Consider the following 15707-nt stretch of genomic DNA (forward strand, 5'->3'; position numbering starts at 1 on the left):
CCTTGGCCCAGGAACCCAAATCTCTCCTGATCCTCCAGTTAGGGAGGTGGGCACCTGGGGTTCCTGTGGCTAGCCAGCAGAGGGGACGGGTGCTCCCAGCTGGATCACAGCCAGCAGAGGGGACGGGTGCTCCCAGCTGGGTCATAGCCAGCAGAGGGGACGGGTGCTCCCAGCTGGGTCATAACCAGCAGAGGGGACGGGTGCTCCCAGCTGGGTCATAGCCAGCAGAGGGGACGGGTGCTCCCAGCTGGGTCATAGCCAGCAGAGGGGACGGGTGCTCCCAGCTGGGTCATAGCCAGCAGAGGGGACGGGTGCTCCCAGCGGGACCATAGCCAGGAGAGGATGTGTGTTCATTATTCCTGAAATTTAGAAAAGTCTTGGAAATACAATTTTTAAAAAAATCACTGATATACTCACCATCTAGAAAGTGTTGTTTTTAACAATATGATGTATTCTAGTTTCTTTTTTGTAAACATGCTGTACTTGTAATTTGGTTTTATATATTTTTATCCTCTTTCTTTTATTTATTTATTTTTGTTTGTTTTGCTCTTGCTGCGATGGTGCCAAAATAGTATAATAAAGGAAACAATGAGGGGAAAACAAATTACAAACTTTTTACTTCACAGAGGGTGTGAAGTGCTAAGTATAAGGCAGTCTGTGTTGACTTACTTACCTAGTTTAATCTGCAGGATTGAGGTCTTTATAACAGAGAACCTTTAACATAGAGTCTGTTCAAGTGGGAAACTGAATACACAAATTCTTCTGATTTTTCCTCATATCTTTTCTGCCTGTGGGTATTTTTTATTTTATTTTATCTTTTTGGTCTCAGTGGATCCAAATAACCAGACAGCTCTTCCATCAAATAATTTCACAGTGTTTCCCCTCCCCGCACTTCCCCTAAGGAGAAATCAGGCAGGAGGAGCTGAGCTTTGCAGACCCCCTCCCTGTGGACGTCCTGGACCATTGAAGAATAATGTCATGGCCGCTGTATTTATGGCCACTGGGTCTTGGATGTTGTTTGTCTTCCAGATCCTGGATTTGTGGGACCCAGGGGCAAATGTGTTAACGCTGGCTCCGTGGCCAATTGTCACGCTTCTCCTCTCCCTCGTAGCTCTGGTGCACCAGCCATAAGAAGTCCTTGGTGAGACCAGCCTGCTCCAACACTCTGAAGGCCTTGAAGTTGGAGTACTTGGACCTCTACCTCATACACTGGCCCATGGGTTTCAAGGTACTGCCCAGGCCTGGTGAGATCCCCCACTGGCAGGCTTCTTTCCTGGTCATGTCCAGGTGGGTGGTGTAAAGAGCTGGGCCAGCAGCCAGGGCACATAGATCCCAGGGCTGCGCCGGCCACACACACACATTCAGTTATCTCTGGGCCTCAACTCAGGAGAGGCTTGGCCTCGAGGACCTCTAACCAACTATGGTTTTTGCTTCTAAGCCAGTCATTTCTTCTCCAAGCCAACAGAGCAGCCCACTTTTCCCATAGGTCTTTAGGTAAAAGCAGGTGTCCGGACAGAGGACATACTGCTACGCAAAGCTGCTGCACACGTCATTTCCCGGGTCCCAGGGAGTTCCTTGGCCCCGTCTCTTCGTGCAGGTTATGATCTCTTTGGGGAAGTGAAGGCTGCTTTGCCATATGGGAGACGCCTGCTTATCCACCTGCAGCAGGTCCGGAGGGTTCTGGAGGGAGATTATTTCTCCATTTGGTGTTATTCTCTCCACTTGATAGTGTCTCACACACACCCCCACCTTACACCCTGCTCAACCGCATTCCCAACCTGTTTAGTCCTGGCCAGGATGTCCCTGTGCAACTGCCCCAGGCCTAGATGACACCCTGCCTGGGGAAGGGCCCAGGCACACAGGTGGCACAGCGAGCCCTGAAAGAGGACGCTCTCCCTACACTGGAGTGGGTGGTGGCTGCACTGGATTCTCCCATGTGTGCACCTGGTTTGAGGAGCTTATGGTGTGTGTCGAGCTGATGGGTTTCTTTTTAGATTAAAGGACAAAAACTACTTTGTTCCTAGTACAGCTTTACTTTCAGGAGTTGTATTTAATTTCAATGAAGGACGAAGCAACTGCACATTAGTCATGCCGCTAGTGGAGAACAGAAGATGGCCAGAAAGTGAAATGAGAGAGGGTGATTCAGAAATGATTTCTGTCTGTAAAATCTATCTGTGCACCCAGAGGATAATGGGTAAGTGATGACAGTAGCTGTGTCACACTTACTGTCAGCTGTTCATGTTCTTTTAGCATTGAACCAGGCACTTTTTTAGGCACCTTACATGTATTGTTCCTTTAATCCTCACAATTACGTGAGGCAGGTACTGTTAACACCCCCATTGCACAGAGGGTACAACTGAGGCACAGAAAGATTTAGTGTCATTATCGGGGCCCAGAAGTGGATGCTCAGTCAGACATGCGTTACTCTGCCTGGCCCTCACCTTCTAGCAGATCCCCGAATGGCTCCTGGTGGTCAGCAGCCCTCAAGGACAAGGCCAGGTAGCACTTGTACACAGGTCTGGACATATGTCAACATCGGAGGTTGCTTTGACATGAGACACCTTAGTTGCTTCATCATGAAAATCCCTAAACAATGTGGGCCAAGCTGCAGTTTTAGACGTTGTTCCCACTATTGCTCAAGAGAATTATTGAAGCCCCTTGCATTCTGGCTTCGATATCTCTCACCGTGATGTGAATTCTAAGCAAAGCAGAGAAGAGCCTCACGGTGGACTTGGGAGAAAGCTGACTGAACTCTTAAGAAGGCAAGACCCCTTTCCCTCTTTTTTACCTGAAATTGCTAAGCACTGTTCTCATAATGGGCAAGGATCCCGGGTCCCCCTTTCCTGACCTGTGAGAGGTGGGCATGAACTTCCAGGCTGTTGGGAACTTTGCTGGCCACTGAGTTCACCCAACCCTCAGCCTTGTGAAGGTGAAGGCAGGGCATGGAGAAGGGAAGTCACATGGCGAGGGCTGTGCTCGGACACAGACCTTCTGGCCTAACATCCTTTCCCCATGCTTGATTCTCCCTCCATCCAGTCTCCTGTTTAGAGGATGACCACCAGTAAGCCCCCACTAAGCTCCTGCCTTCTTGTTCTGACAGCCTGGGGGGGAAGAGCTGCCCCTGGACCGCAGTGGCATGGCGATTCCCAGTGACACTGATTACCTGGACACGTGGGAGGTAAGCTGAGCTGGCCAGCAGCATCTCCCTCCTACTGATGGGCCTCGAACGGGAAGCCGTGGATCCTGAGCTCCTGGCGTTCAGAGATACCAGGTTGTCTCCTCAAAAGGCAGGTGTGCAGCACGAAGGGACACCTGTCTGCGGGACTCAGCGCCCAGTTTCCTCTTGTTCATCTCTCTGAAACGTGCATTTTAAGGATAACTAACCCAGACCTCCCTTTACTCTTAAATGTTTATTTTTGTATTAAAAAACATCACATGGTCACTACAGAAACTACAGAAGAGTATAAAAAGGAAATCAAAAGTCCATTTTCCGTGGCCACTCCTAGTACTTTATAGTTCCTTTAGCTCTTTGGTAAGCATTTCAGAACAAAAACTTTGACAGATGGTGACATTGGGGTGCGTCTTGGAGATGCATGGAGGAAGGGACCACGTTTCTAACCTGCTGCCAGCGTCCGCACAGGAAGTGATGAGGCCTGAAGTAGAATGTTGAGCATGGGAGTCAGGGGAAGTGGCAGGAGTGAGGTGTGGCAGTGAACTGATGGTGTGGCAGGAGGAGAGGAGATTCCCGCGCACTCTGGCTTCTAGCCCAGCCCACCAGGTGCCTGTAATCTTACAAATCCACATGAGGGTGAGTGTGAGGCATGGGAAGAAAGCACGTTCACATTGGAACTTGCTGAGTTTAGGGCAGGCGTCCTCAAACTACGGCCCTCGGGCCACATGCGGCCTGCCGAAAACATTTATCCAGCCCGCCGGGTGTGTTTGCCACCGCTGCCTGTCCTGCTTAGCAGCCAACTCATCCTGGGCCCACAGTACGCATGTGTGGAATGTCTGAGGGACAGTGAACTGGCCCCCTGTTTAAAAAGTTTGAGGACCTCTGGTTTAGGGAGATGAGATTCTGGACCCACTGGTGTGAGATGGGCAGGTGCAGGGGTGGGAGTGCCGGAGGTCATCCAGGCAGAGGGGGCAGGGGAGCACAGTCAGGCAGGAGCTCCCAGGTCAGGCCAACCTCTAAATGGGCGAATTGACCTCACTTAACAGAGATTAACTGAGGTGTCCGATCTGTTGGGAACAGTGCCTAGGGGGCTGCCACCCTTCGGTCACAGACACTGCCTTTCCTGAAAGGCATGGCTGCAACTCTGGGCTGTTTGTAGCATGAGTGAGGTCAGGGTGACCGTGCAGGGCACACTGACTTTGGCCACTGGCCCCATGGCCACTAGGACTCATACTTAGCCTGGCACCAGGCCACGCTCTTCCTGAAGCTGAGAGCTAGTCCGGCTTGCTGGCCAGTGAACAGCAGAGTAGGGTTCCTGCCCTCAAGTCCCTTACAAGGTAAAAGGTGGAGAGTTAGAATGATGGTACATCATCATACTGAGGAAGATGGTAATTTAGGTAGAAACTGGCTGAGCAGATACAGTCCGCTGTGGACATCCTTGCTGATATCATATCAACAGACATTCAGAGTAACAGAAATAATAGGTACATGTGCTGAGTGTTAGCTAAATGCTCTGTGTTCCTTATTTGATGTAATCCTTAACCCTGTGACACGGTAAGGTTGTACCCACTTGGCAGATGAGAAAATTGAGGCTTAGTGAGGTCATATAATAAGACCCCACAGCTATTAGATGATGAAACTGGGGGGAAACCTCAAGAAATGCTTATAACACATGAAGTCAAATATTTTAAGATATTTTAAGATGTTGGGCGAAGCCAGTTTTAGGATACTGTGCGAAGGATTGGGTGCAGAGCCCACGCACCCAAAAGAATTCTTGTTCTCTCTAGGCCATGGAAGACCTGGTGGTTGCAGGGTTGGTGAAAGCCATTGGGGTGTCCAACTTCAACCATGAGCAGCTGGAGAGGCTTCTGAATAAGCCCAACTTGAGGTTCAAGCCACTGACTAACCAGGTGAGTGTGGATGGTTAAGCAGCTTGGAAGGATGGAGTCAGCTGTTCAGCTGTTGCCTCCAGCGGGTTACACTGGAAACAAAGTGGGTGGAGCATTTTCCCCTGTGACTGTCAAAAGTCATGACTATGGTGCCAGCCGTTTTGCCTGAGTGGATAGAGCAGGGTCCCGGGTTTGATTCCAGTCAAGGGCGTATACCTTGGTTGCAGATTCCTGGCCCTGGTCCAGGTGCGTGCAGGAGGCAACCAATCAATGTGTCTTTCTCACATTGATATTTCTCTCTGTCTCTCCCTCTCCCTCACACTCTCTCTAAAAATCAATGGAAAAATATCCTCAGATGAGGATTAACAACAGCAAAGAAAGTCATGACTATGGAGCAGTTAGGCAAATGGCAGGTGTGCAGGCAAGACCTTTTTAAAAGGCTTGTCAGGGGAGGTGGTGTCCTGGAAGGCAGGGTTTTCACTTCAGCCGTGGGGTGAGTCACCAGGTGGCTCAGAAGTGGCAAAGGGACCAGCAGGTCCTAATCCCTCTCTAATGATGGTCAGAGGTGGTGCTGGCTTCCTGGGGCCTCACCAGGGATCCTCCCTCTGCCAGATCACAGCCTCTGTGAGACTTTAATGCTGAGAAATGACTTGTGAGGAAAGGGTTACAGTGCTTTCTAGACTAGCTGCCTTCATGTGTAAAAAGGGGCACTTATTTTACTTAAACTTTTATTAACGTGTTGTGTATGTGCAAAAAAGCGCACACATAAGAATGGAGCTTGATAAGTTCTCATAACTGGACCAGCCCCCAGAGCAGGGGTGGGGAACTTCTGGTCCACGGGCCATATACCCGTAAGACCCGTGAAATCATTTGGTCTGGCCCTGCCAAGGCATTAGGGGTGAGTTAATGAAATGCTTGACCAAATATATCAGGCTAATTTTTAAGTTGATCATTTTGTGTGGTGTTATAATTATTTAAGTGGCCCTTGGTAGAACAAAGGTTCCCCACCCCTGACCCAAAGGCAGAAACAGCTAAGAGCCCCTGCCCTGCTGCTTCTAGTCCCTGCTCCTTGCCAAGGGCAGCCACTGTCCCGATTTCTGACAGAACAGATTAGCCTTTGGACTTTTACAGAAAATGTGACGCGTTATGTGCTCTTCTGCATCTGGCTTCCCTTACTCAGCATTGTATGTGTCAGGTCCTCCTGTATCCAGGTGTGATTTGCCCATCCTTGTTTCCCTGTGGTATTCCATCCTGTGACTATCCCGTCAGTTGGTGATGGACATATGGGTAGCTTCCAGTGTAGGGATATTAATAATAGAACATCATGTTCTATTCTTTTTATAAATAAACTTTTCAATGGAGGTATAACACCAGTACAGAAGAGTGCATGGATCTTAAAGGACACAGCTCAGTGAATTTCCACAAGTGAACAGACTCAAGTCGTCAGTACCCAGGGCAAGAGCTGGAAGTCCTCAGCCTTCTGAAAGTTCTTCTGGTCACATCCCACGAGGAGTGGTCGGTGCTCCAACCTACAGCCTCGCTGAGCTCCTCTGCTTTAAAACCTCACTCACAGACTGTTTCTGTCTGTGCACAAGCATTCAGTTCTGTGTCGACTTCTGTTGCGTGGCACTTTAAATCATGGGGAGGGGTGTGGCCTGGTCTGTGGGTTTGAGGAGGGGCAGCAGGATCTGTTTCCTAAATATCCTGGGAAATCCTTTGGGAATGCGCCCTCAGAGGAGTTCTCAGAGAGCCAGTGGCTTATCTTTGGGGTCCTTGACAACTCTGCCTGTGGGTCCTGACAGCTCACCTGGGAACCAGCGAGGGCACTGTCCCCGGTTCTGAATTCACTTCTGCCAGTGAATCTGATCAGCTTCTGCCAGTCTAGGACTTAACTTTGAGTTTACACAGAACCTGGAATCATACATGAGAATTTAGAGAGTGGGGAGGAGACAGGAATCTGCTCCTGATTTTCTTACGCCGTCCCTTGGAATCAGCTGTAGCCTGTGTTTGTCACACGTAACTCCCCAGCTTCCTTCATTTACTCAACACTTGCTGAGCTTTGTTCTGTGCCTAGCTTATTCCAGAGCTGGGGGCATGTCTTAAATAGAACAAAATCAGACCCAGATCCCGGCCTTCATGGAGCTTATGCCCTAGTGGCAACAGTAGACAGTTGCAAAGAATGACAACATGTAAGATGTCAGCTAATGATCCGTGCTACAGTGTAAGGTGAAGGCGAGGAGGAGGTGGGAGGGTCGCACTTTTACCTCAGGTGGTCAGGGAGGGCCTTGCTGAGCAGGGATTCTCGAGCGTTCAGATGGTAAAGGTGTTCTCGAGCTTGCTTACAGAGGGCAGCCTCTCGGAGACCCCTCAGCTCAGCCTGGCACTTCACAGGTGCGGCCACGCGAGCCCGGAGGCGGGCCATGCAGCTCATCAGTGAAGGAGCCAGGGCGCTGATGTGGGCCCTCTTTTACAGTGCCCTGTTAGTCTGAATGGTCTCTGGTCAGCTGGGATTCTCTTTGCAGATTGAGTGCCACCCATATCTCAATCAGAAGAATCTGATCAGCTTCTGCCAGTCCAGAGACGTGTCCGTGACTGCCTACCAGCCCCTTGGGGGTTCCAGGTAGGGGTTTGTGGCCGGAAATGGATGCATGCCTCAGTTTCACTCACAGAGTTAGGTGTAAGGAAGGTGTAGGCAGGCTGTGGAGACCACAGGCCCCCAGCAGGTGGGACTGCCAGCACCCTGGTCTCGGTGGGCTGGGCTGAGGGAGGAGCTGGTGCACGTAGAACAGTCATCTTCAGTGGCTGCCTGCAGAAGGGCAGTGACCTTTAAGGGCCATAACCAGCAGGAAGCAACCTCTTTGCTGAGCTCTTTCCTGGTACCTCCCGTGCTCTGCCAGACCTCTCTCTAGGGACAGGTCACAGACATCCTGATCTCTATAGAATCATCTTCCCAGAACCCAAACTGTGTGCTGTGCCCCCTACATCAGCAGATGAGCCACCCCCCACTGGCCACATGAGCCACAAATGTATTCCCTTTTTGATCTCTCCTCCTACCCCCAATCCAACTTGACAGCACTGGTTATTTTGCCAGGAAACTTGGATTCTATCTCTTGCTCTCTATTCTCACTTAATGCCTTCATTAAGTACAGATTCTCTCTGGTGATTACAGCAGCCTCTTAACACCTCCCAGGTTTGCCTGGTTCTCAGCCACTATCCACACAACAGCTGAAGGGAGCCACCTTATTGTGACAGTGTCATTCTCCCGCTCACAAATCCTTCAATTCCTGGTCTGGCCCTGCCTGTGTCTACCTATTCCTGCAGCATGCTATGCGTCAACCATTTGAAACTATTTGGGGCTCCTGCTTTCTAGTCTCTGTGCCTTTGCAAATACAGTGCTCTTTACCTAGAAATCTTATCTTTTTTTTTTTTTTCCTTAACCTGGCTACTCCAGTTTCTAATATAAGGCTCAGTTCAGCATCATCTCCTTCAGGAAGCCCTTATTTGTGTTGCATCCACAGCCCTTATCACACTATCCTGTCATTATTTTCTTCTCATTCTCTTCTACTTGAGTTGTGGGGACTGCATCTAAGTCATGACTCTCATACCAGCCCCTAGCTCAGTGCCTGGGACGTATTAGTGGTCCAGGAAAGGCTGAGCTTTTTGGATTGTTATTGCCTGTGTGTTTCCCATGTGAAGTGGGGCAGATGTGTGTGACGTTGGTAGAGTGAGGGAGTTCCTAGCGTCTGGGTCGTATTCACAGCTGAGCTGGGGGTGGAGGAAGCCAGTGAGAGAGTGGGTGGTGGGAGCCACATGAGAGAAGGGAGATGGCCGATGTCCCAGACCCACAGCCAAGTGGGGTGGGCTCTGTTTGTTCCCTTCATAGACATTGAGGATGGTTTTTATCTCAGTAATTGCTTGAAACACACTAACTGCTTAAAAATGTTCGCTAAGAGCAATAGCTCTCCCAAGTGCTTAGGGCCTGGCGGCTTGACATCATGGAAGGGCAGACCCGGGGTCACTCTTCAGTCTCTGCATAAAGGCTCCACAGTCCACTGTCTCAGCTTTCTCTTGGGATTTGAGGTGAACTTTTCTGAGATTGCTATCGATTATCTATTCATGCCGATGGTGCTGCAGATACCACCCTCGGTCCTACAGAAGAGGTCAGAAGTCCCAGGGGCACCGCACAGCGGCGAGCCTGTGCTTTAGACACTCCGATGCTGCCGCCTGGGTCTCCAGACAAAGCACCAAATAGATGCGAAGGCCACGTGTCCAGCTGTGTCCCCCCAGATGTCAGCCGTGGTTATCCTAGATGGTGGATCTGGTGACCAGCTTTTCTGCACCATTTAGATTTCCCACACTGAGCAAGTATCATGATCAGACAAAAGTAGATCTAGAGTTTCCATTTTGGAGAAAGTCTTGTTTTTTCAAAGAAGGAGGCGCACACATTTGGTCTCACAGCCCCTGCGATGTTCTCCCTAGTGGGGGTGTGGACCTGATGGACAATCCCGTGATCCAGTCCATCGCACAGAAGCACCAGAAGTCTGCAGCTCAGGTAGGTGGGTACCCGCTGGGCTGGGAGGGCCCCTCTCTGCTCACTGCAGGAGCCATGCGTGGGCATGGACGGATGCCTCGCTCTGGCCCAGCAGGTGACTAGTAGAACTGTCCAGTGTTCACCAGCCCCTTGAGGGCACTGTGGTCCCATGGTGCCATTCATTTAGGCCCCATGATCAATTCTCTGCGTGCCGTGGCCCCAGGCTTCCTCCCGAGGCCCACCAGTTGAGTGGACCCCAAAGGAGTTTATGACCCTCTTCCTTGCTCTAATGTCCAGCGGTTCACGGGACTGGACACGATAGCGAACTCTGTTAAGGCGTTGGCAGGTCCTCTGAGCTCCTGGGGCCAGCGGCCACCCCTCCAGACATTCTATGGGACAGTGCAGAAATGCCATTTTCTCCTAAGGACTGCGGACTGGAGCGCTGGGCACTACAGTGCCCACTGCCCGGGTCACTGGGCTTCCCTGCACGATGAAATGTGACCCGTAGGGGAAGCAGCTGGCTTCTGACTCCACCTGGTTCCCTTGGTCTCATAATATCCGTTTTCCCCAACAGATTTTGATCCGGTTTCAGATCCAGAGGAATGTGATCGTCATCCCCAAATCCGTTAACCCGAAGCGGATTCTTGAGAATATCCAGGGAGGTGTTCTCCTTCTCTGACATCAGTGGGTTTGGGGTCATGCGTGAGCTACACTGCAGCTAGCAGCCGGCCTGTGAGGCTCTGACACAGCAGGGGGGTGGGGAAGCAAAGGCACACCCAGGGGACACGGAGCTGCGCCTGGCAGGCGCCCACCTGGGAGATGCAGACAGGATTAAACAGGGAAGGACAGGTGATGGGGGGCCAGGGTGCCACCCAGCGCCTGCTCTGCACCCAGTGCCTGCTCTGCGCCCAGCACCACTCACTAGTGCTGTCCCAGGGCTGCCCACCCTGGTGAGAGGGACCCTTCCAGACTGTTCGCTTCTCCTCTTAACCCAAACTGCCCAGGGCCAGCGCCCCCTCCAGGCAGAACTGCTAACAGGGAGCCCGTGGTTTCTGCTAGGCATCCTGTGGAGGGTCTCCGGTGGGTAGGGGCTGGTCGGGGCCTGTGCCCTCCTGAGCGAAGATGGACTCACGCCCTGCACCTTCTTTCCTGGTCCTCAGTGGTGGCTCAGGGCTGGCTCTTCCATGTGGTCGTAGGAGCAGGTCACAGTCCTCAGGCCTGTTAGGGGCCAAGTGAGGCGGCAGCTTAGAATACATTTTAGGAGGAACAGAAAGTGAGTACTCAAAAGTACAATGTGTTACGGCCATTGTTAGAGTGAATGTTCTTGAGGCCCAGACCCTCCCTCGCTGCCGGGGTGTGTGGAACAAATATGTCTGTGTCTTGGATTTGTGGTGTTTTGTGTGGCCTGTTTTTGTGAGCGCTGGGAAAGATCCTTCGCTGCACCCTGTACTGTCCTGGTATGCTCCTCACTCCTGTGGGATGAGTGCAGCCCAGATCTCATCTCTCCAAGGGTCCCTGCTGTAGCCCACGCTGGGCAAATGGCCCAAGTCCCAGTGCATCCTGGGAACTGGGGCTGAGGGCCAGGGGACGGGCCAGCTGCCACATGCAGTGTTTCTTTTACATCCTAGTGTCCCCCACACGGTGCTTAGCAGGTGACACGTGCTTGGCTAGGTGTTCACTGAACTGACTTTCCCATGAACGTTTTGTTTTGGTTCCAGGTGTTTGATTTTGAGTTACCAGAAGAGGATATGAATGCCCTTTTCAGCCTGGACAGGAACCTCCGACTGACCAAATTCCCCACGTAAGGACAGCTCCTTCCCTACTCTGGAAATAGAGGAAGCAATATTCAGCCGGAGCCATTGGTTCCTGGATGGATATTTATCCTATATTTTAGGTTCATGAAATCATCTCAGAATTCTTTCCTATTTGGGAATGGGCTGGTGAGGGAACCCAGGGATGAATTTTAGACACTAGGGAGTATAAAAATATGTAATTGTGTCATTTAAAAATGTTTCCCTTAAAAATAGTAATCCCTCTTTGTTTCTGTCTTTGACTTGTTCCCCGGTTTCCAGAGCTAAAAATCACAAGGACTATCCTTTCCACATAGAGTACTGAGCCGGCTCCCGCTCCCTCCCCCCGCACCACCCAACAAATCCAGGGCTGAGGGGCTCCTGCCTAGCAGCAAAGCACAGGGCTCTGCCTCAGAGGCACAGACAGCCTGGCCAGGGATGGGAGGGACGGAGGCTAAGCTCCCCAAGAAATCATCAGACTCAGTGAGATCGAAGGAGGAAGCGTCTGAGAGTGTGCTCGCCCCACGGAGCACAGTGGTGGTCGTCTCACAAGTACTGGGAGAACAGCATGAAGAGCCTCTACAGCTGCGACTCAGCTTCAGCAATGAGCCCCTCCTCTCTGCCGCCCACCAGTCCCCCCAAAGGATTTTACAGTGAAACCCTTACCTTCACACCTGGAAAGGAAGACTGGGTGAAAGTGGTGAGCTGTCTTAATTCAACAGAGGAATTTTTTTTTCTTACAATCTAAAATTTAATTTTAAAATGTTAATGTTTAAGAAAGTTTCCGAGGAAATCAGATTGAATCAGAAATAAACCTGTGCAAACAAATCAGAGATGGATGTGGTCATTTCCCCTCATGCTCTCGGTGTTCAGTCCCAGACAGTGGAGTGGATCTGGGACAGGAGTCCCGCCCCCTTAGGAAAGGACAGGGTGGGTATCCACGCAGGGCAGTGTGTGACTCCTGCCCCCTGCACATTCCTTCCAGCTTGGCCCAGGAGCTCCCCGCCCCCTGGGACCTGCTGCCAGGGCTCCTGGATGCATCTCCACCACACATCCTGGCCAGCTCCAAGCCCCGCTCTAAGGATGGGACTTACTTGACCCACTGGGCATTTCCGCCTGCCCCAAGGACTGTGCCCCTGTCCACAGGAGTTAGTGGCTCCTGGCTGTTGCCCAGGCACCCTCACCTCAGGCTACCATCCACACCCAGGGTGGGGGCTTCCTCACCCAGTGGTGAAGCTGTCTGTTTAGAGGCCAGCCAGTCACAGACTTGTCGTGTTTTCTGCCTGTTTCTCACGGGGTCCTCTGGTCTTCCTCATTTGTGAGGCCATCCTTCCTGCTGTCTTGGGTGCTCTCAGGACTCAGTGCACCACCCACCCCTCCTTGATGTTTAAGCCTCAGTGCCTCGTCAGGGAGCTGGCATGTGGCCCTGAACCCCCAGCCCCTGGCAGGAGCAGTAGACGAGCTTGTTCGTATCTGCTCCTGAGGCCACTGAGCCAGAGCGGGTCCAGGGCTGGAGTCCCAGGGATCTCCCTCCCACATGGCCTGGGTGTGATGCACCTCGTGGGGTGGAGACACACTTCCTACCACAGGCAGAGGGTGGTCTAGAGTGCCAGGAACAGGGAGGGGCAGCACGAGACCCAGACTCTAATGTGCAAAGTTGAGGTCTCTGGTCTCTTCCCGAGCTCACTATTGCCCTGACTTGTGGCTTAAGCAGCAGACACTGGCCTTGGTCTATCTGGGGAACAAATGTGTGGCCCAACCAAGCCATGGGTGTCCTCGAGCCCTGAAGGTGTGGCCCGCACGTCCTGCCTGTGCTTTCACTCTGCTTGTCTGTTTGGGGCCTTGGGTTCTGCTGCTGGGCTCACGGGAGAAGGGGGCCCACCCATCCAGGGAGGGGCCCACCCACCCACTCCCCAGATCCCTGTCCTTTAACAGGGTGGGGGCATGGATACAGCCTGGGAGTCTCTGTTTGGTTTCCAGCTGACACGACACCCAGAGGACATAAAAACATCAGTGACAGGAAAACAAGCTTTCTCTACTGGAGTGTCAAGGATAAAGTCTGTGGTTTTCCCTTCTTTTGGTCCTGCGTATGTGACTGCAGAGGAGAGGATGGCTCTGCTATGAGTCTGGGTTTTTGCTCCTGAGAGACAGAAGCCCGTGTCTCAGCCCATCCTCAGGCACAGCGGGTTCTCATTATCTGTGTTATAGACAGATAGCTCTGAGCAGAGCAAGGACTATGGGCCAGGCACAGAAACTCATCAGGGCAGAAAGCCCCAGATGCCTAGCAAGGGGCAGTGCTAGGAAAACAAGGACCTTGCCCCCAGGGTAACCTTTCCTCCCCTAGCATATTGCTGGTCATGGGGTTTGGAAGCCCTGACCTTTCCCTCCCTAAAGATAGCATCTAGGCCTCAGTTGCATTTCAGCTCCCAACCCAGAAAAGCAACAAAACCAGACAAGTGACGCTGTGGCCCTGGCTGACTCAGGACCAGAGGCATTGACTAATGATCCCCTGCTTTGGTGCCTACCAATCAGTGGAGACCATGACCCTGAAAGAGCACACCTGGAAAGCTGATGCATATTCTCTTGAGACCGTTCCCCGAAACCTCCCCTAAGATTTCCACCTGCAAGAGAGAGAGAAATATGCTCAACACAGAGGACCCAGGAGGAGCCCTTCCTGGAGGAGCAGGCAGATACCATTCCCTTCCCCCTTCTTTCCTCTAAGGGACCCCAGGAGGAGCCCTTCCCCAGGGGAGCAGGCAGATACCATTCCCTCCCCCATCTTTCCTCTAAGCCAGTGGTTCTCAACCTTCTGGCCCTTTAAATACAGGTCCTCATGTTGTGACCCAACCATAAAATTATTTTCGTTGCTACTTCATAACTGTAATGTTGCTACTGTTATAAATCGTAATGTAAATATCTGATATGCAGGATGGTCTTAGGTGACCCCTGTGAAAGGGTCGTTCCACCGCCAAAGGGGTCGCGACCCACAGGTTGAGAACCACTGCTCTAAGGGACCCCAGGAGACTTGCCACCAGGGGAGCAATGGGCAGGGGCATCTCCTGGGCTAACCTCCCGAACCTGTCTCCCAGCCCCCCTTTTCTCTGACTTCCCGGTGAGCCAAAGCAGCCAAACCTAGGCTCTCCTGCTGGCCCTTCTTTGTTTCACTGTCCTCAGTATACTTTTGCTGCAGCCAATAATTTCTTATATACTTCGCTACACATTGTCTCTTTATTGAAATCTTTCCTTCAAGAAGACAAGTACCGAGGTCTTGTCGTCTCACCAGTAGCACCCACAGTGGTTGTGTTCTACAGTCACCGCAACCCAGGCTCGCAGGCACTGAACTGCTGCTTTGAGCCTCTGGTCTCAACATTCTCATCATCCAATCATACATCGCCTGCTCCATGTGTGTCTCTGTCTAAAGACACCTTATTTTGCATTTACAGTGTTGGGTCATTAGCACTGAACTCAGCCAACGGCACTGTGATTCACGCCGGGACAGAGCTTATCTAACATTTATTTTTCCCATAAAACACTGCACAGCCTCCTTGCTCTTAGGAACAATAGGCAGCACTTCAGCACGACTTTGGGGACATTTTTAAGCTGCTATAAAATACTTTATTATGTTAGATTAAAAAGGCTCATTTTCATAAATTGATTGCCAGATGTTCCTTGTTTATGTTAAGAAAAGTTCTGCACACTTGCCTAATAGAGTGTTTTATTAATACTGATGGTATTTTTCTGTTTAATTAAATCATTCCACTTGTTTGAGAATGCAAAGAAATCAGAAAAGCTCAATGAAAGAAAATAAAAGTGGCCTAAAATACCAATATTTAAGAATAATCATTTCTGTAGTGGATCCTTTTAATCTTTGTTCATGTCTATGACATACAGAGATAGATCAGTTTTATAAAATATGTAATAAATGTGCATAAACTCATCTCACAAGACCAGTGACAACAAACATGTAATTTGTAATTTTCTTTTTAAAAAGACAAACACATACTGGACATACAGTTCATGCAACTGTTCACTTGAGAGTTTTATAAGCGACATCAATAAACATCATGGAGCCTTTAATTTTGTATGTTTTAAACTACATAATTTTAACTCATCATAGTATCGTCTAAATGATCTCCACATGTTACACTGTCTCATTGCCATAAATAATTGACACCTTTCAAACACCCTGCAGACTGGAGAGAAAATTTACATCATTATACTTTAAGCTTGGATGCTGATGACATACTCAAGTTACCATGTTGTAATGATAGCTACCATTTTTATAATCACTTTATCTTTTATAGAAACAGTTTTACAAACTTTTA

General features: G+C 50.6%; 1 protein-coding gene across 4 annotated transcripts in view; it reads left to right on the forward strand.

The window, feature by feature from the left end:
• AKR1E2 (aldo-keto reductase family 1 member E2) overlaps positions 1-12210 on the forward strand; it is a 35206-nt gene extending 22996 nt beyond the window's left edge. For 3 of the 4 annotated variants that reach the window (XM_070391295.1, XM_070391304.1, XM_070391287.1), the window contains exons 5-12: positions 1112-1228; positions 3101-3178; positions 4960-5082; positions 7584-7681; positions 9541-9613; positions 10167-10245; positions 11306-11393; positions 11665-12210. In XM_070391295.1, the coding sequence (XP_070247396.1) occupies positions 1112-1228; positions 3101-3178; positions 4960-5082; positions 7584-7681; positions 9541-9613; positions 10167-10245; positions 11306-11393; positions 11665-11707 (699 nt within the window). In that variant the 3' untranslated portion in view covers positions 11708-12210. The other variant, XM_070391313.1, reaches the window with a different exon arrangement.
• Positions 12211-15707: the final 3497 nt, after the last annotated feature.

This window comes from Myotis yumanensis, unplaced genomic scaffold, assembly GCF_028538775.1.
Source record: "Myotis yumanensis isolate MYYU_CA2020_CCGP unplaced genomic scaffold, mMyoYum1.0.hap1 SCAF_1, whole genome shotgun sequence".
In the NCBI taxonomy this organism is placed as follows: domain Eukaryota; kingdom Metazoa; phylum Chordata; class Mammalia; order Chiroptera; family Vespertilionidae; genus Myotis; species Myotis yumanensis.